General features: G+C 37.8%; 1 protein-coding gene across 6 annotated transcripts in view; it reads left to right on the forward strand.

Moving 5' to 3' along the window:
• Positions 1-12,070, forward strand: part of LOC136880962 (reticulon-1-A) — a 574,503-nt gene extending 562,433 nt beyond the window's left edge. For all 6 annotated transcript variants that reach the window (XM_067153514.2, XM_068229191.1, XM_067153515.2 and 3 more), the window contains 2 exons: positions 6,504-6,609; positions 10,295-12,070. In XM_067153514.2, coding sequence (XP_067009615.2) covers positions 6,504-6,609; positions 10,295-10,358 — 170 coding nt within the window. In that variant the 3' untranslated portion in view covers positions 10,359-12,070. The remainder of the gene's footprint in view (positions 1-6,503; positions 6,610-10,294) is intronic.
• The last annotated feature ends 10,239 nt before the right edge of the window (positions 12,071-22,309 follow it).

Genomic DNA, 22,309 nt, shown 5'->3' on the forward strand with positions numbered 1-22,309 from the left:
ATTTAAATAGAAATTCCCTTTCACATTTTCCAAATTTGAAATCTATGGCAGATACAGTAAATGGCGGCAAGCGTGATTTTTCATCTCTTGCGAAACATCTTGAAATTCTTGGGTCCGAATTTGGTAGCAGATTTAGCCAGTTTTCAGTGCTTGAACCAGTGATCATGTTTGTCAATAATCCCTTCGCTTCTGTTGACATTTGTGAGCTTGGAGGGAGGGTGTGTAAATATTCGAAAATTATAATCCTGAAGAATTAGAAATGGAAATTTTAAGCCTTCAGTCAGACCTTTTTTTGAAATCCTCCTACGCAACATGTGGCAATTTCTGGACTCTGGTGGGCGGTAAAAAATATCCCATTACCCGCAGTGTTGCTCTGAAGATGCAATCTTGTTTCGGTTAAACATATCTTTGTGAAGTCGCGTTTTCGACTATGAACATAATAAAAAACAAATACCGATCCTGCCTGACACACTTACACCTGGATGACATGTGAAGAGCAGTCTGTTCTAGTTATACACCAAACCTTCAACTTGCAGCGAGCATGCAGTGCCAGATTTCACATTAACTATGTGAGTAAATATATTTTCATATAATTTTTAATTCTAGATATATTATTATTATTATTATTATTATATAGTCGTTGTAGTACCGATAACAGTAGTCGAATCAGTGGAATCGTACCTGGTGCCCGCATACCCTTCATTATCATGTGAATGTGCTCGCGTAGAAACGAACGTTGGACAGCCCTGCTATAGAGGATGAGTGGAGAGTCATGAAAAATGAAGTCAGTAGGGCTGCTGAAGAAATGTTAGGAAGGAAGAAAAGATCAACTAAGAATCAGTGGATAACTCAGGAGATACTAGACCTGATTGATGAACGACGAAAATACAAGAATGCTAGAAATGAAGAGGGCAGAAAAGAATACAGGCGATTAAAGAATCAAGTGGATAGAAAGTGCAAGGTAGCTAAGGAAGAATGGCTGAAGGAGAAGTGCAAGGATGTCGAAGGTTGTATGGTCCTGGGAAAAGGTAGATGCTGCATACAGGAAAATCAAGGAAACCTTTGGAGAAAGGAAATCTAGGTGTATGAATAATAAGAGCTCAGATGGAAAGCCACTTCTAGGGAAAGAAGACAAAGCAGAAAGATGGTAGGAGCATATCCAACAGTTGTATCAAGGTAAAGATGTAGATAATTTGGTTCTGGAACATGAAGATGCTGTTGATGCTGATGAAATGGGAGACCCAATTTTGAGGTCATAGTTTGACAGAGCTGTGAGTGACCTCAATAGGAACAAGGTACCTGGAATTGATGACATTCCCTCTGAATTACTGACTGCCTTAGGAGAAACCAGCACGGCAAGGTTATTTCATTTAGTGTGCAAGATGTATGAGACAGGAGAAGTCCCATCCGATTTTCGGAAGAATGTTGTTATACCTATTCCCAAGAAAGCCGGTGCTGACAGGTGTGAAAACTACCGCACTATTAGTTTAGTATCTCATGCCTGCAAAATTTTAACACGTATTATTTACAGAAGAATGGAAAAACAAGTTGAAGCTGAGTTCGGAGAAGATCAGTTTGGCTTCAGAAGAAATGTAGGAACACGTGAAGCAATCCTGACTTTACGTCTGATCTTAGAGGATCGAATCAAGAAGGACAAGCCCACGTATATGGCATTTGTAGATCTAGAAAAGGCATTCGATAATGTTGATTGGACCAAGCTATTTATGATTCTGAAGATTATAGGGATCAGATACCGAGAACGAAGAATTATCTACAATCTGTATAAAAATCGGTCTGCAGTGATAAGAATCGAGGGCTTTGAAAAAGAAGCAGCAATCCAGAAAGGAGTGAGGCAAGGCTGCAGTTTGTCCCCTCTCCTTTTCAATGTTTACAAAGAACAGGCAGTAAAGGAAATCAAAGAGAAATTAGGAAAGGGAATCACAGTCCAAGGAGAGGAAATCAAAACTTTGAGATTTGCCGATGATATTATTTTATCTGAGACTGCAGAAGATCTCGAAGTTGCTGAATGGTATGGATGAAGTCTTGGGTAAGGAGTACAAGATGAAAATAAATAAGTCCAAAACAAAAGTAATGGAGTGCAGTCGAACGAAGGCAGGTGATGTAGGAAATATTAGATTAGGAAATGAAGTCTTAAAGGAAGTAGATGAATATTGTTACTTGGGTAGTAGAATAACTAACGATGGCAGAAGTAAGGAGGACATAAAATGCAGACTAGCACAAGCAAGGAAGAGCTTTCTTAAGAAAAGAAATTTGCTCACTTCAAACATTGATATCGGAATTAGAAAGATGTTTTTGAAGACTTTCGTGTGGAGCGTGGCATTGTATGGAAGTGAAACATGTACGATAACTAGCTCAGAAAGAAAGATAATAGAAGGTTTTGAAATGTGGTGTTACAGAAGAATGCTGAAGGTGAGATGGATAGATCGAATCACGAATGAAGAGATACTGAATCGAATTGGTGAGAGGAGATCGATTTGGCTAAATTTGACGAGAAGAAGAGATAGAATGATAGGACACATCTTAACACACCCAGGGCTTGTTCAGTTTGTTTTTGAAGGAAGTGTAGGTGGTAAGAACGGTAGGGGTAGACCAAGGTATGAATATGACAAGCAGATTAGTGCAGATGTAGGATGCAATAGTTACGTAGAATGAAAAGGTTATCACAGGATAGGGTGGCATGGAGAGTTGCATCAAACCAGTCTATGGACTGATGACTCAAACACAACAAACGCACATCTTGGAACCTTATGTTTTCATCTTTAGTTGTTACTCTTAGCTATTCGATTGAGTAGTGAATTTTCTGTAATTTTTAATTCTACTATGTCATCAGTTTCTTAAAACCAGTTTTGCAGTTACGGAAAAAGTCAAGATTATTTTTGTTAATCTACTTAGTTCATACTGAGAAGATGACTAACAATTTATCCTTTTTTTTTGCATAGTATCTGGGAGTTTTTCAATTTTCCTGTAGAGCGTTTCATTTTTTATGTACGTTCTTACTGTCCTGAAATTTTGGTCCTATGATCTTTCTTAAAATTTTCCTTTCCTTCAGCTAGAGTTTTTCCAGCTGGCCTTTGAAATTCATGTCAAGTGTTCTGCTGTGTATAGTGCTTCTGGTTTAATCTCTGTTCCTGTTTATTTTTTATATACTGGTTTTAAAAATTGTACATTTGATTTTTCTTGATATTACAAGACCTTCAAGTGTTTAGTTTATTTTTTTTACTGTGTGAGGCACACAGGTTTTTTGCAAGTTGAACATACTTATTTTTTTATAGGTTGTGGTTTTGAAGTATTACTCTTTTAAGGAACTTTGTGGAGGGCAGAAGCTTTTGGTAACAGTTATACTTTCAGTTAGTTTTAGGTGTCAGCATTTTTCTTTTGTATAAAATTATTTAGTCGTTATGTAAATCATGATCTTAATTCTTCTTCCATATTTATCTCTAAATATATTTCTTTATCATTATATTGTTCTCTTTTTAAAATGTTGAGATTTCTATTGCTAATCTGTTTGAATTCTTAGTGTTCTTTAGCATGTTGCAGATCGCTGTCTTACTCCACTGATCAGAGCTTTGTACCTGAATATTTGTGTTATTTTAATGTTTGTAGTTCTCACTGGGGATAAAATTGGATTGGTCTTTCATAATGAAATTACAAAATAAAGATGCTGCCAAACTACAGGTTTGCGCATCAGATTACAGTCGAACCTCTGTATAGCCATATTTTCAGGCATGAACAGATTGTATTGTTTTTAGTATTACTGTTATATTGAGGGAATAGGAAATAGCATGCAGAATAGTTTGACCTACAAATTAATTCAGGGTAACATGCAAAAAGGCACAAAATAAAATTGCAAATATGTACGTATATACTGTAGTGTTCATCTAGTTTGTTCATGATATTTCAAGCCATTTGTTTTCAGTTTTGAGTTGGGTACTTTATAACATTCCTTTAGTCTGTTGAAACTAATTTGAGTAAACAAATGTATAAACTACCTGAAGAAGAAAACTTATGTTAACATAATTATACTTGAAATTTAATTAAAAATTAAGTTGTTAATTTTCAGGTATAATTCTGTTACGTATTTTCTTTTTTCAGGTAGTTTATAAATTTATTCATAAATTAGTTTAGACTGAAGAACCTGAAAAATCAATTAGTTTTAATTATATATTAAAAGCATAATGCATTACACAATAGCATTGAAATTAATTGTTGCTGTGCTCATCTGTTTTGGAAAGAATTTGCTAACTTTTTTAACTCATAGACTTAATAAATACTGATAAATAAAAGATTCCTATTGTCTCGATTCAGTCATCCACATCATTAAACTCTGAAAATTGTTTTTCAAATTGATTGATATATGTTGAGCAGAGTCCAATCCCCTGCTACTGTCTACAGGGACCAACTTATTGCTTCCCTAGAAACATTTAAGGTGAATGCATAAAATTACAAAAGTGTTTCTGAAAGTGCCTCTTTCCTGTATTGAATAAAAATGAACATTCTTAAGATTGTAATTTACCAGGACCATACAAAAATAGCACTTGATGTGCATTTACTGTTACATTGATCTTAGTTATATGGAAGTTCTATTGTACATACTTGGTAAATACAGTTCTATTTTAGAGAAGTAGTGTATGGAGGCTGTTGGGAAAATTCGTGAATTGGAAGTGCTGCACAATTGCTATAAAACAAAGTGAAGTGATTGTCATGTGGGAATATAGTAACATTCTGAATTTGGGTTGATATCAGTGAAACAGATTGCAGTTGGACTACATTTTCTTTGCTATAACTGATGGTACATTACAATGGAGGACAAGAAGGATGTACCAGTAACTATCAGGTGAAGAATTACTTTTGAATTTTGTTATATTCTTGCAAATGAGGCTGGGGAAACCTTTGACATGGTCTGTGAAGTATAATATGGTGAAGCAGCAATGGACAGATCCACTTTTATTAAGTGGTGGTAGTATGTTAAGGATGCAAATCCATTGTACAAGATTGATCCAGAAGCGGATTTCCATTGGTATTGGTGACTAATGAAAGCATTCTGACATCTTGAATGTTATAATACCAATATAAATGGTCTGTTATTGGACATTATAAATTTTCCAGCTAACTCGTTACTGGTTGCCAGCGTTTCGCACACGTGTGCTAGGTTGGGCTCATCAGTCGGTACGTAGCACACCTACCAAGACGCTGGCTAGTGCATACCGTGGAGGCCACTGCGTAGGCTACTTGAAGCCACCGGCAGTGCCAATGCACCATGAGAGACTCTGTCTCACTACCAATAATTGATGCCTGCTTGGCCATCAGATGACATAGATGTCGATTCCCATAGGGAATCTGAAATATTTGTCCCGAATGAGTAAATTTATAATACCAATATAAATGGTCCTTATTGGACATTATAAATTTTCCAGCTAACTCATTCAGGACAAATATTTCAGATTCCCTGTGGGAATCAACATCTATATCATCTGATGGCCAAGCAGGCATCAATTATTGGTAGTGAGACAGTCTCTCATGGTGCATTGGCACTGCTGGTGGCTTCAAGTAGCCTACGCGGTGGCCTCCACGGTATGCACTAGCCAGCATCTTGGTAGGTGTGCTAGGTACCAACTGATGAGCCCAACCTAGCACACGAATGCGAAACGCTGGCAACCAGGAATGAGTTGGCTGGAAAATTTATAATGTCCAATAACGGACCATTTATATTGGTATTATAAATTTACTCATTCAGGACAAATATTTCAGATTCCCTCTATATAATCTTGAACATTACCGAAGGCAGATTGACATTTGTTGGTTCATGAATCTAGTACTAAACTGAAAGTTAGTACAAGCAAGATATCATCAAATCCTCAAGGTGTCCTGAAAATATCCCATGTTATTTTCAAGGCGGATGCCATGTGTAATTGAACAAAACCATAGATACGTTGGATGTTGCAAAGCATTTCTTTAAAGGTTAGTGAAAGAACCTTGCTCTGTGGTCAGAATAATGTCCAGCAATTAGTCCTGAATCATACATTACTATTCTGAAAGTTGTCTGGCAGAATGTAGCCGTTTAAAGACTCCAAAGTTACATTGAGGGGAAGGATATCCTCATAATGTTGAGTTGTTGCATGTAGGCCTATTACGGAGAATCTCAAGTACTTCTCAGTTATGAGGCCTTGTATTAATATAGGACTAGGTGGGGTGGAGAGGTTGAAAGAAAATGTGAATTAGCAGAAGGTAAGGCATGTTTGATTTGACAGTGGATGTGTTTGTTGCATTTTCCTGCATTAGTGACTTATTTTTGGGAACACTGTAAATACAGACCGTTACTAATCCTTGTTGTGATCCGTAATATTTTTAGTTACTACCAGTGGTGTGCAGATGCTGGTGATAATTCATAGTGTTTGTATGTGCAGCTCTCGTTGCGCTGTTCACCCTGCCCAGGGTGTATGAGAACAGGAACCCGATGATGATAAATTTATTTTTGTGTGCAGCTTTCGTTGCCCTGTTCACCCTGCCCAAGGTGTACGAGAACAACAAGTCTCAGATTGACCAGAATTTGGAGATAGTGAGGAGCAAATTGGCAGAAATCACTGCCAAGTAAGTTACTATATTATAATCTATGCTAGTTTTGTTTGTAGTCTGGCTCTAAATACTGTTATAACAATATATGGAGAAATGTTAGGAAGAGAGAATACCAAATTTTAGATATGGAAGAATTATTATTTATTGGCCATATTGGACCACTTGGGCTGTTCCACATTCACTTTGAAGATGTACTGTTTGGTTCTTGTGATCTTGCCATTACCTTTTCATTTGTTATGATTGCTATAGCCCATCTATGTGTCATTTCTGCTGAAGTACTTGGTCATATTATGGAATTGAAGTTTTGGCAGAATACTGATGTAATCTTTCAATTACACAGAATTCATTTTCGTTTTCTTAACCCATTGAGCCCTGAATATTTGTTGGACTGAAACTGCATTGGGGCTGGAATTATTTTGGAAGAAATATAGTGTCGCTACAGTCTAATATGTACAGTCGCGAAGCTCTGATGATATTTTTCATCGAGGCGACTACAGCGCTCCAAGCAGCGAGGTAGAGGCAACTTGCTAGCAGACAACTGGGAACGAATTACCACTACAGTCTAAAATGGTCATAACTTCTGAACCATTCATGCAAATAATGTCCTGACAAGGTTATTGTAATCCTTATGAAATAGTGGAGGAGGTCAAACAATTTATTTCGATGAGTTCAAGGATAATATTGAAATATTTATTTAATCTTAAGGAGTTATTTTTCTTTACCGCGGACTATAACATAAAATCACTTATAGAGGGCAACCGGTTCGAAATAGGTATATACCATCGCGGATTTTTTTGTAGAGGTTTTTATGCTGTACAATTCGTACGCTTACACTTGGGGTCTATCGTTGATGGTCAGTTACTTGCTTTAATATGTTCTACATACTCATGTTCTAACTTATTGTAACTTATTGTAACTTTTTACCTTGACTACAGATATTTTAATTTCATGCTACTGTATACATTTCCATCCCCCATTAGACATCCGGATGTCTAATACAATAACAACTTGTGATTTGTCTTAATGGCTGAAAACTAATCATGTACTAGCTGATGATGGCCGTTAAGAGCCGAAACCGGTACTAGTGTAATCTATTTAAAATAAATTGTGTATTGATTGGTGGAAAAACACATTTCTTATCTATACTTTACATAGACCTTTGTCAGCTATAGCGCAAAAGTACGGGAAAGTAGGACTACAGGTCTGCCTGTGATTACGGTATATCTACTGCATATATAAATGCACATCTTTATTTTTCAAGACTTTTCTTATTACGTCAATCATTCCATGTCATACTCATATCAAAGTTGTCTATGCATTTAATTGATTTATGTTCGACAACCATTGTTGCAATTGAAATGTGTTGTGCCTTTCACTGCAAAACATAAATAAATCGTTCAATACAAGCACAAATAAAAACATTCTATCCAGATTCCTTATACCAGAGTACGCAATACGGAAAATACCAGCAGTTTCTAACTCGGAGTTTATAATTGCTGTTGTTCGCGATTTTGTTTCGTTATGGCTCAACTGATAGCGTACACAAAATGGGGGTAGGGGAGTGGACATGAAAAGAAGGTCTGGGCCTGTAACCAGATTTTGATATCCCGACGTACAAAATCTCATTACATTCATTGAGATCCTCTACCCGGGCACGTAATTTCTTTAAATAAAAGGATATTTAACGTTGTTTAAAGGTGGGTGATTTATTTTAATTAATTTCATATCTATGTCCACTCTAAATGACATTACCGACAGCTTCAAGGTGTTTCAGACGTAAATAATAACTTAAGCCTAGGTCGGACGCGGTACCTTATCCCACGTTTGTCCACGCCCGATGGTGCTTAACTTGGGGTTGTAGCCACGAATTGACAACTTACCGGAATTAGCAGGAATGAAAATATAAAATTTGAATAAAATGTGAGTAAATAAGTTTAGGTTATTTATTATCATTATGTGTGAAACAGAACGTGATTTAAAGGATTTCAATAATTATAGTACGTAAAGAAGCAAAATATAGCACCGGTCTCGTTCAACAGCTAAGCGGCCGGCAAGCGAGAGGAGAAGGGGAACGTGCTGGGGAGAACCAGTTGGAGTGGGGAAGGCGGTGCAGAGGGTGTGTCTCCAGACGGGAAGTGTGTGTGCCGGCTTAGCATTGGCCAGCTGGTATTCATCGCTGATCGCGCGGAACTTGAAATGTCGCAACTTTTAGGCCCCTTAGTTAACGCGCTAATGAATGTTGGCGCCTAAAATTGATGTTGGCATTGTTTTTACATGTACCTCAATGTGTTTTCTAAGTTTCATCGCGATCGGCGACTTTACCATTGCCAATGTTCCCTTGTAACATCATTGCTTATGCTGATGACATGCTTTTGTTAAATCTGACACAGACACTGATTTAAGTACTACAGCAGACATAGTGTTAGATGTGTTATTTAACTGAGGTTCCAAAAACAAGCTGCATTTTAATCCACTGAATACCAGGGTCATGGTTGTCAAAAGAAGAAATCTGATGGAGCCACAGCTCTTGATGAATGGACCGAAAATCTCACTGCAAGATCAACTTTCATATTTGGGAGTTCTGCTGGACAAACTCTTAACTTGTAGGCCACATTTCAATAAACTACAGCTGAAGTCTGATAATTTATTCAAAGGCATCACTGTTGGATACAGGCAGTCATGTGGACTAAACTTGGAAGTACTCTGCAGTATATACTACAGTCTTCACTCCATTATTACAGTTTTTTTACTCCATTTCAGTCTTTCCTCAAATCAATAGGCTAAGGAAAAAATTGCATTTAGAGAGGAATCCTCCTTCGAAATTCTTGTGCCTAATGCACAATATTTACACAAGCAACACTTATGACTGGGATAAAGCCCTTATTCTTATTTCATCAGAGGAGCTGAACTTACTATCTTGCGTCTGACGAGGTTGCAGCAGCTTGTAGGTACGGCAGTACCTTAGCTACAAATATCGGTTGTGCCAGACAATGCAAGCTCTCTCAATCAATGCATATTCCTTAACAAACTGTTCACTATGCAGTATATACAGTCAAAGTGTAACGAAGGCACAATTGCTCAACCACTTCGTAACTTCACAACAGCATCTCAATTCGCAAGTGTCACCACGGAAGGAACAGATGCTTATCAGGCCTGGAGACTTGAGATGGGCGCATGCGCGGTAGCCTTCACATGACTTCTCGTCAGAAGACCATAGTATATTAATGAAGAGAAATCTAACATCTACTTCGTGAAACCATTTTGGAGAAAAATTCACTTTCCAGAATCCAGTCATCCCAGTATTGTAAAGCTATTCGCAATAGCTGATTTTTTTTTAGCCAAGGGACTTAGTGTTAGTGTTATTCTAGGCAGCCCTTTAGTTTCTTGTGTTTGGGACTGTAAAAAAAAAAGTACCAGGCCATTTATTAAATCTCAACTTTCCTCATACCAGCACCACTTGTGAATCTTGAATTGTACTCAGGAGAGTCTGTTGGAAATGGTAGGTTTTTTTTTTTTTTTTTTTGAGATGGTTCTCCTTGTACTAATTCAATTTTCCCATCTGACTTAAGTGGGACTTGCAATCTTATGATTTTCTCCATATGTTAGTCACTGTCTTTGGAATTGAAATAGTAAGCTGTCTATTATGTTAAAATCTATAAAATATATGTGCCATTTGAATCTTTTGATTTGATGTTTTCAGGGTGAAGACATTCAATCCGATAGCAAAGAAGCCTCCTACGGAGGAGAAAAAGAAAGATAATTAGGGAGTGAAGCAAAGAGGAGATGAGAATTGGTGATGATTGCCAGGCACATCACGAAGAAAGAAAAGTGCGGTTGAGCCAACTCTTGAAGTTGAACGTTGAGCAGAAAAGTTAAAAATATTTCTTTTACCCATCCCATAAAATTTCACATCAGTCATGTTGAAATACATGATTTATTTCCAAAACTCTTTGATTTCCGTATTATTTTCTTCCTCTCGTCACATTCTTTCCCTTGATTTTTTCATTAGTCTAAAATTCATGTAAATAATTTAATTTTCATCTTCATAGTTCGATAAGTTCGAACTGTTCCCTGTCATGTTATAAATGTTTCTCTTGTATTTGTAGATTTTTGATTGTAGTGCTTTGGCACTTGTGAGGGAGGGGGGATGTAATATTTTTGCATATACAGTGGAATTTTTGTCAGTAGTAGGGACTTCTCTGTGTGTGGATGAAGGTGGGTGGGATGTGTGTATGAAAGTGTGAAACTTATCAGATAATGAACCCAGTCATCCCTCCCTCCCCAATTTTTTATATAGATTACGAAAGTTTCAGCATGTCATGTGACGTGTGAATGAGAAGTTGAGCTTCTTACGTGAACGTTCTACTCACAGGTGATATATACTACTCGGTAATGTAAGTAAGAGATCCTTTTGTCCTTGAGACTTTATTTAAAAAGAGAATGCTGTATAAGAACACATTTTGAGAATTTGAGTAAAAACCTCGGAAAGTAATCGACGTAAATGAGTAATCATGTGTTTTAAGTGTAGTTGTTATAAAAGAATTATCCATAGCTAATTGTTTGCATGTAGAAACAGTAAAGATTGCAAGGGAAAATTTTTGAAAGGAAAACTTGTTTCATCTATTATCTTGTTGTGAATTCTTTTAAAGAAATTTGAATCGATTTGTTGCCCGTTTTTTATTTAAATAGCTTCTTAAAAATGCTTATCGCTGTATTATCATAATCAGTGTTGATCCTTTTTATGAAGACTTGTTATTTAAAGAGAACTGCTGTTTGAAATCTTTTTAATGGAAAAGTGATTTGGTGAGTTTCCTAATTGTTGATGTCACATAATGTATTTTATATCTTCAAGAATACAATCAGAATGGAGAAATAGCAAATCATATATGACGAAGCATGTTAAGAATTTTTGTGGCATCATCAGTGGGATCATTTTCCTCACTCTTTTCTGGTGAGTCGTGTGTTTCATAATTATACAGAAGGCTGTGGGGCCTCCACTCATATTTCCGAGTGTTTTTTCCGCTTCATGATGTTTAAAGGGAAGAAAATGCCCTCCAAATCAAACGCTTGAGGATTGGTGGGTCAGAAAAGCACACAAGTATTTTTTGCCGAATGCACATAAAATAGATTAATACTTAGCCTAATTGTTGGGAAAAAGAAACTGGAAAGGATTTCTGCATCCTTATTTAAAAATACAAACCTTCCCTAATTGCATTTCATACCAACATTGCAGATTCATATTTATGGAATATAGCTGTTACTATTCTTTAACTTGAAAGTAGTTTTTAAGTAAAATCTTAAAAAATGTGGTGCAATGCAAAACAGTTGGATGATGGTGTCAATGTTAAATGAAAAAATTAAAATACTTCTTACTAAATGATTCATGCAATTTTTGTCATATTTTGGCAGATAGCTACTACATTAAGTTGTATTAATACATGTGCTTTGTACACAAATAAAAATAATTTGAAATGTGTTTGAATTTTTAGTTGTTTTGATAACTTTCCTCTCTGATTCCTAATAACCCATCATATGTCCTTTGTTACTGGAACAGCTTCCTTAGCCCAACTGAAAAGTCTGGAGATGGAGGTGTTTCTATCCTCCATCCTGGTGGTTGATGAAACCATTGGCAGTGGGTGATAGATTGTTTCATTAATGTCATATATATTTGAAAGAAGGGAGCAAGTAAAATTTATAGGAATACAGTAAAACCTCGATGTATTGTTTTTCAAGGGGGAGGGGGGAAAATGACGATGGATGTGGGAAAACTATAAATGCAGGTGATATAAAATAAGGGGAAAGCAAAATACTAAAATAAGAGTACTGTATTTGGGCATTTTTCACCATTTAAATATAATAATAATAATAATAATAAGAAGAAGAATAATAATAATAATACTGGCATGTGGCCTCCAAAACCAGGTACAGATCTTTAGAATTGTTCCGTGATAGGCGATCTACATGCTTATGAAAAGGCGGCTCTATACCTAAGATGAATCCTTCATCGCCATAAGACCTATCTGTGTTGGTACGACATAAAGCCATTAGCAAAAAAAAAAAGAAAAATCCTACTGCGTAAGTCGGCACCGCACACATGTCCCCTCGAACTGTTGGAATTAACCAACGTGCTAACCATTTAGCAATAGAGCCGGACATGCTCATAACGGTATCAAAATATTGCAATCATGATATACGCGATGAAAATAAAAAGCGCGACTTTTACCTAGTTTTGTTTAACTTTTCCTTAAATCTCGCAGTAATTGGAAAACCTTCAAGGTCGCTTCTCTTATTGCAAACTAATGATGTACGTTGAAATTACGGCGATAACCTGTATTTTACAATTAAAAATAGGAAAGAATTTCCACCAATCAATACTTGTTTATTGCTTATATTAAGCTACAGGACCGGTTTCGACCCCACATACAAGGTCGTCTTCAGCTGAACCATGAATACATATTTATATGATGAAGCTTTGATTAAATTGCATTGTCAAGGGAATGTCATATGATGATGTGCATTTAGTCACATACAAATGGGGCACGTCTTAACGTGAATTGGCATGTCAGTATGTACAATATTGCAACTGTATGTCTAAAATATTATGTTGAGGTCCTAAAATTAGTGTATAAAACATATCTTCACTTAAACTAACTTATATATATATATGTACAGGATGAAATAAAATATATAAAAAACATTTCGTGCACATGAACAATCGTATCTTGCTTGTTGGTCAATTCATCAACTGTCGTATTTAAGTCCCATTTTCAGTTGTACACTCAGCTGCTGTTCTTGGAGTTTAAAAGATATGGTTGTAAAATTGCATGAGTAAAAGATTTAGTCTTCTTGTGGGATAAAACACTTTCCAATTTTAAAAAAGTTGCCAGATGTATGGATAAAATTCGGCTAAAATATGTTCAGCTCTGCTATGTAGGTTGCCTTATGTTGGAATCAAATCTTGTTGTCCTGTGGCGTCCGTAAAATTGGGTTCAAAGTAATGGCTCCTTTCCCATTTGTAGTTGTGCAATGGTGTTATGTTTATTATTGTTGGTGTAGCCGAGTTGCGTTTGACGTGCGAGCTTGTAATATGTGTATGTGACTAAATGCACATCATCATATGACATTCCCTTGACAATGCAATTTAATCAAAGCTTCATCATATAAATATGTATTCATGGTTCAGCTGAAGACGACCTTGTATGTGGGGTCGAAACCGGTCCTGTAGCTTAATATAAGCAATAAACAAGTATTGATTGGTGGAAATTCTTTCCTATATTTAATTGTGTAATTCGTCAATACGGAAATGAAGATTATAGATTACGAAACCTGTATTTTGGTAAAGATTCCATAGACCCTTTGCAAACGATAGGTTAGAGATCCCACATGGCACGGCTCGGACGATGTCACTGCGGGCTAATCGATGCTGCCAACTATTTAGTTTTAAGACCAGGCTAGTGAAAAGATTATTGGTTTGGCTTGTAACAAGACAATTGGGCAGGGGGCAACAAAGTGGTCAACAGGCCTGTAGCATCCCACACACATCACAAGGTACGACGCGATTAAATAACCCTGTGACTAATTGAAACGTACCCGGCGCACACCGTGACTATTTTAACCCATTGCCATGCAGATATTTTCCTTGAGAAATGTACCTCGGAATGCAATTATTTTTTCTACTTTTTATGTTACGGATGCTAAAATGATTACAGAAGCATACTGTATCAAGCTAACAACATTTTGAGTTAGAGTTCAACTTACTACAGTTAACTGAAGTCTTAAGGTATGGTACACCTTGAAACATCCATCCACATGGACGGCGACTTTGCATTTGTTGCACTCGAAGCAAAATTCGTTCCGGATTCCACGCTCAAACCAGACTTGACATCTCCTTGACGTGGCTGATTTACTTGCTGTAGGAGTAATAGTTTCACGTAAATGACCCCAGTGCATTCTCTGTAGTCTGATTGGTGTGCTACCTTGATGTACCTCCTATAGTGGTGTAATCAGGAAGGGTGAAATCTTCCAGAATTTTATTTGCATACGCATTGGTTTCCTTGCAAATCAGCCCCCCCCCCCAAAGTGTCAGTAAGGAAATGACTCGCGTCATATTCTGTAGCTTTATCACCCAGACGCCTCCTGACTACAGTATTTATATCCCGAACAACTGCACACGAATTGCCTTTTGGAAAATTACTGGCCAAACTCCATTTTCAATTGTTTGATGCGGTGAGGTTATGTACGAAGTTATCTTCATCCTCACTATCACTTTCATGAGCGGAGTCACAGTTCTCAGACGCACTATCACTGCTAAAACTACTACCAGATAATTCTGAAATATCTTAATCACCACTATCAAGCGGGAATTGCAGAATACTTTCCTCTGCCTCCTCGCGATGTTTACGCGACATCTTGCTGCGTGGTAGCATTCCTTTCATGAACAAGATGACCAATTTTAGAAGCAAAATAAACATTGACATAATAGCCTTCGGATAGTAACATCGGCATGTAAACTCGCTAGTCAGACGTATTTCCAACTTGAGTACACGGCGTCATTGCATGTTAATAAAATGTGGAACTCTTGACGGCTGTACCAGTCATTGTAGTGGAATGGGTTAAACTGCACGATTTTCTCCATTTTCAACGAAGCTAACAACCCTAGCCAGCTAATAGCAACACAGAAAATGGTGGCAAATTTGAGTTTTACAGTGCCTCCGTTTTAATTCTTCTAAATAAGAATACATATAGGGGCCGGTTAGTGGGTCGAGGAGAAGCGTTGGCACAAGGAGGCTCGTGATGTTGCACGTGAACAACCTGCGCACAGCACTCCAGCCTGATCCTCGCTCAAGACTAGAAACTCGTAATTGCTCGTACATTCTCGCGTAAACGGTTGCTATTATATGCTAAGAGTATTCAGCCGTTTCTTTCAATTCAAAAAACTTTTGCACTTACGTACGATCGATCCATGCAGAAAGTGTGGCCGAGGACACATTTTCTTGACGATTGATGCGATAAAACGATAGTTCAAGGAACGATAGATGCGGGGGAATTTAACATTGGTTCATATGTAACATTTTCGGGATGGAATAAATTGAACGATAGATATGGGAAAACGATAGTTCTGGGAACGATGCATCGAAGTTCTACTGTCTAAGCTATCAATACCTAAGTCTTCAGAATACACTGGTATGCTTAGCAATTGGTCTGCAAGCCCTTGTGAATTAATTTCCATAATTTTAATTAGCTCTGTGGGTTAAATTGACTAATACCATGTTGATTCCGTATTGACTAGAAATAATAAAATTATTATTCCTTTACACGGAACATATTTCCGCCATTCAGTACTTAAAAAGATAAAACATATATTAGAACATGTCACTTTACTCGACCTCCTTCATCTCTTAATTAGAATATGGTTATTTAATAAATATTATTACTAGCTAAAGAAGGTAAACTATACATTTTAATATTTATCTTTTTTAAGTATTGAATGGTGGAAAAAATGTAAAATATTCCATGTAAAGCAATTATTTTATTAGCTCTGTGGCCTCTTTCACATCGGCGCCCTCTTTAAGACGTGGCTTGTCAATGCGGTAGATATTTATTGAAAGATTTCTTTTATACTACATTCCTTGTAATTTTTTTTTAGTCCGCTTTACGTCGCAGCGACATAGATAGGTCTTATGGCAGCGATGTGATAGTAAGGAGGCAACCGTGATGATTCAACATGCACTTATTTTAATTTAGAAGTACCGTATATCATCATTTTACAGTTCCAGTTTCCTGGGTACTGTTGACAAGCCTCTTCCATTCTGTTTTATTGAGATACGTTCTGTTGTTAATGACGTCCTCCAGTGTTCTTCCCCGATCTGCAATGTCCATCTTTACGATGTCCATCCAGTGGGTTCTTGGTCTTCCCACCATCCGTTTCCCTGCCACATGTCTCTCAAAGTTAACATACGCTGTCCTTGTTGGCTCCATCTGCATTACATGCCCAAACCACCTCAGTCTGGACATGCTGACCTGATCTAACAATGATGTAACGATCCCAGCTTCTAACTACATCATTCCTTAACTTGTCCAGTTTGGTTTTTTGAATTGTGGACCTAAGGAACTTCATCTTGGATGCCTGCAACCTTGATGAGTCTTTCTTAGTGATGGTGCGGGTTTAAATACCGTAGGTTAAGATTGGTATGAAGTACTGATTGAACATCACCAGCTTGGATTTTGTTGGTACTTTGGGATCCCAGAGGAGTGTTCATACTTGCTGGTAAAAGTGAGAGCTCGTCTGCACTCTATAGGCTACCTGTTTGGGGCTAGTGTATCTCGAGATATTACACTGCTGAGGTATGTAAAGCTTTCCACACTTTCTAGTGGATGGTTTCCTAGCATGATGTTTGATGGTTGTCCCCTCTCTGTTTATTGCCATCACTACTGTTTTGAGTTTGCTTATCTTGAGATTGAACTGGAATTTAACTTTCCATTCATTGAATCTCTACTGTACTTCCTCAGCTTCTCCCCAGATCATAACGTCATCAGCGAAAGCCATTGCATTTAGTTCACCAGAGGTTTTCTTGATGTTCTTCATTATGTCATTCTTGATGGTGATAAACAATAATGGGGATAGTGCACTGCCTTGCTGGACTCCACTTTCGGTTTTGAACCAGCATGAATGTCAGTCACCTAATCGTACACAGCTGGTACAGTTCTCATACAGCATCTGAACTTTCCTCACCAGTCCCTATGGCACATTCCTTTTTCTCAGGCATTCCCATATCTTCTTTCTTGCAATGCTGTCATATGCCTCCTCACTGTCAAGGAAAACCATAAACAGATCTTTGCCCTTTTTCTAATATTTTTCCATTAACATACAGACACTGAAGATTAGGTCTGTTGTGGACCTGTTAGACCTGAAGCCATACTGTTCCTCTTCAAACTGTGGCTCTAAGATTTTCTCAAGAATCTTTAGCCCATGAGAAAGGAGTGTTATTTCCCGGTAGTTGGAGCATTTTTGGCGATTTCCTTTCTTAAACGGGAATAATGACACCCTTGCTCCAATCAGTAGGTATCCTGCCATCTTTCCAAACTGCATTGAGCACTCTGTGTAGCCACTGTAAACCCTGGACTCCTGCTGCTTAAATCATGTTCTTGCTGACTCCATCGATTCCTGGGGATTTCCCTTGCAGCATCTTCTTAAAGGCTGCTTCTATTTCTGCCCCTTGTAATGGGAGGTTCCTCTGCACAGGTTTCAACACCTGGTTCTTTTCTCTGATCTGCTTCTGTCCTGTTCAATAGGTGATAAAATGATTCCTCAGAACCTCTCTGATGTTCTCTTCTTTCCTGACCAGGTTTCCATTGCTTTGGTTTCAACTGAATTCGTTTTGTTTTTGATCACTCTTGAACAATGGTTTTAAATGGCATCTGCTGTCTTCCTTCAGTTTTTGAGTAAATGTCTCCCAGCACTTTATCTTCTCTTCTTCTACTCTTTTACCTCTCAATTTCTGGTCCCGGTAAACTTGCTTGAGGTCTGTTCTTCCCCGTGCCCCTTACCTGTTCTGGCTTGGATTTCTCTCTATCTTGTTCTTTTTGTGCTATGTTCCTTTCCTTTATTGAGGATCTTACTCATTCATTCCACCAGGGTGTCTCCTTTTCCCTTACTCTCACACTTGTCTTCCTGCAAACCTCCGTTGCTTCTTTTATCCAGGTGTTTTTTTTTTTCAATCTTGTCCACTCTACTTCACCACTCTTCACTTCTTCTGTAGGCAGTTTCCCCTTATACGGTCCTAATAGTTGGTCCTTTTTCCAGTCTGTTGTAGTTCAACAACTGGTGGTCGCTATTGAGGTTCTCACTTGGAATCACCTTGAGATCAGTCACAAGCCTACTTCTTTCTTTATCTGTAATGACATAGTCAATGACAGTCTTGTTCCAGCCCAGCTGTAATGGGCAAAGAGAATATGTAAGAGTTGACACTCAACATTATTTTTAACTTCTGTACACAACGGCTGCCGCAAAGACTGCCGGGAATTGCATGTTAGCGCCTCTGGCAGTCGTAGTGTAAAACTAAAATTACCGGGCGGGCGATTTAAATCGTTTAGCACGTCGGGTACCCAGGTTCTCATCCTCCCTCCACTCTTAAATATATTCATTTTTATTTCATATCTTTTTTCTTTCCTTTCTTTCTCTTACCTTTTTTTAAATCATTCTGAACAATGATACACCTGAAGGTTGGCCTGTTCTTTATTATATTATTATTATTTATTTATTTCTTTTCTCCTTGCTGGAGAAAAGAAGCTTACCAGCCTGTGCTGCTTATTATAATTTTATTTTTACTAATTCACAAAGCCATGAAGGAAGGGACTAACTGGACTGACCTGTGCTGTTTTTTTCTGCTGAGGAAAAAGGAGGCTAACTTGCAAAGGAAGGAGGAAGGAAGGAAGTAAGTGACCAGAAGGTGAGTGGGATTGGCAATCCTTATCTCCGATTATGAACTACGACAGAAATACACTAACATCACCTCGTACTTCGGTCCTCTTTAACTCACCATGAGCCAACCTCAATAGTCAATAATATCAAGATATGCCACTTATGCAGGAAATGAAATATAAATACAATGTAAGAAAGAAAGCTATACACAGGAACCAAAATGATTAAAGGAAACTCATATGCTAAGGAGGGAGTTTGTAGGATTCAAAGGTAAATTGAAATTAAACATGATCTTTTGATTTATGGAGCTATATATTCCACCTACTATCCACACTATTACAGGTATAAAAATTGTATAGAAATTTCCACAAATTTTTTTGTGATCTTAGTATATCATAATTTCATTAAGGTACATTCCGTAGTGTTAATCATGAATTAATATTCATCAGCCAGAAAACAATACAATACAACACAAAATCATTCATTTATGTAAGAAAGACTAATTGTAATGTTACAACATAATAAATACTTTTCTGTCTTTTTGCAGTCTAACGTTGCACTGACACGTCAAAAGCTTATGGCAACACCATTCGTATTATCTCAAGAAACTTACTATACGATACAGTCTTTCAGTCTGTCAAATGAGGCATGTAGGGCCACACACTGAGGAATATTGAGATTTGTACTTCTTTTGTATCTGCTAGAGGATGGGAAGTCTCTGGCAGAGTAGTGTTTGAAGAAACCAAGACATGATAGCACATACTCTGTTCCTACATATTGCATCAAAACACAACATATCATTCAATCAGTCATCTGCATTTAGATAATAAACAATGTCAAGCTAAAAAATTGTACGCATTCCTTGTATTTACAGTACTTAAAACTGTTTTATTTCATGTGACAGTAAGATATATCTAAATTTCTCTGCTACACGGAAAAGGATAGAATCATGAATATGTTTATGGGCTTAAAAGACAAGAAAGCGATTACAGATTCCGTGCTTGTTCCCCTCTTACAACATGCAGGAAGTACAAATAATGCTTCCTTTCAGTCCATCCGCAGGGGAGGAGTTCCAATAAATTGAAAGAAATATGTAGCATCAGGATCTACGTACAATAATATGGTAGCTGATCCAGCTCAAAACAATCGCATGCCACGTCACAAGATAGCTCAACCTATTAAGATCTACGTCCAAGGAATTGGTCGCTAATTTATGTACAGTATTATGAACAATATGCTGCTACCTTCCGCGACATTACCGTGTGCAAGGGGCTTTGCTGTGACCCAGTCAAAGGCAGTGAAAACTCGCTTCAAATACAGTGTCATTTGTACCTACTGTATATTGAAGGCAGAAACCTGTGTCAGTGGTTGCAGAGTAGGCTAATCCGTGGTCTGACAGCACTGCACTCCTACCGGCCAACCGAATAGAGGAGGGGCGGCCATGGCTCTACACCTCTGCATTTGGGACACAGAAAGAAGCTATTTCCCTACCACTGGCTGTCCTGAGAATGGTTTTCCTTTCGCCTGCAGTAAGGCGAATGATGGGACAGTTCCTAGTATATGTCAAGGCCACCAAATGTCTCGCCTTCACCACAAATCTCTTTGCCTAACATGATGATGCTTGTTGTTTAAAGGGGCCTAACATCTAGGTCATCGGCCCCTAATGGTATGAAATGAGACAAAATATAACAACAATTTAAAAGTCCAAAATCATCTACTGACCAGAGTTCAAAACACAATGACGAAGAATGAATGGATGGATATGAATTTAGAACAATCAGTGGATCCGACCTGTAATGCCCCACATTCCCAGCAACTAGCGTTAAGCAGTAGTATTACTGACCAAGGGACTGCTTCTAAAGCACAATCCTGAATTGATGATGCTTGTAGTCTAAACGAGTCCAAAAACCAGGTCATCAGCCCCTCATAATGGTACTTATTGCTGGGAAAGAAGAACCACGGTATTTGTCATGTTGCGATACTAATCAAAAGTAGCGTAGACTCGCGGATGGTACTACTCACAGGTAACTTAATACGCACATGTGACGCACACCCATGGCGTTTCTCACATTGCGGCGCCATTTACAGGCAACGCAAACCTATGGTGTTCTTCACCTAAGTGTGCTAATCGCAGGGACTCCTACTATCCGGTGGTGTTAAATTTTCATCATTTCTGTCACGAGAAAAATGGCTGAACAGAATTCAATGAAAATCGGTATTGTATGTCGGGAAATATGCCACTACAATGTAGGCTATAAATAATTTTATTCACCCTGGATGATTGATCCTATCGAGAAGACCCCGGCATTTGTCTGGTGTGAAAATGGGAAACCACGGAAAACCATCTTCAGGGCTGCCGACAGTGGGGCTCGAACCCACTATCTCCCGATTACTGGATACTGGCCGCACTTAAGCGACTGCAGCTATCGAGCTCGGTGTAGTAGTAGAAACAGCAATACTAAAAGTGATAGTAACAGTGGTAGAAGTAGCAGCAGTACTGGTAACAGGAGGCAGTGGAAGCAGCAGCAGCAGCGGAACTCATAGCAGCTGAAGGACCTGACCGACGTCCAGACATCTATGTGGGGGGGGAAAAAAAATCACTAAGATATGAATTTTTTTTCTCCCCTACTACAGTGAATGCAATCATCATTCATTTATAAATATGTCTATAGTTATTTTGGTCCTCCTACAGTTCTTAAGGTAGGAATAACAGGAATAAAATTACACTGAGCATGTTGTCCACCAAAATTCGTTAAGCACTTGACTGTATTGAGGGATATTAAAGGACTGATTTTTCTCTGTTTGTTTGGTTGAAATTAATGAAGAAAACCTTACTGTTATTGCAAATTTGATATTCACTGACTCCAAAAGTAGATCCCTACATGCTGAGAGGAACATGGACAAAAATTTAAAAAGGTACATTCAAATATTGAGAATTTCAGCTACACTCTGCCTCTGAGAGATGTACAAATTTCAACTTACTAGGTAAGGCAAGACTAGGTATGACGGGCATTACAGGGACTTTCATTATGAGAAGCAAGGTTCAACCTTGTCTGCCACTGTTGAATTTACCATAATTAACCTCCAGAGAGCAATCTGAAATGAACAACAGAAAAATTTGAATGGTCACAGTACTGTGACCATTATTAATAATAATAATAATAATAATAATGATAATAATTACGTACTTCTGAGACAGTATCTTTGATAGAGGTCCTGGATAACTGGAGCAGCGAAATTGTCTCAAACACAGTGTGGTTCCTCAGCTGCTTTGAAGAAAGCTGCTACAACTTT

This window comes from Anabrus simplex, chromosome 9, assembly GCF_040414725.1.
Source record: "Anabrus simplex isolate iqAnaSimp1 chromosome 9, ASM4041472v1, whole genome shotgun sequence".
In the NCBI taxonomy this organism is placed as follows: Eukaryota; Metazoa; Arthropoda; class Insecta; order Orthoptera; family Tettigoniidae; genus Anabrus; species Anabrus simplex.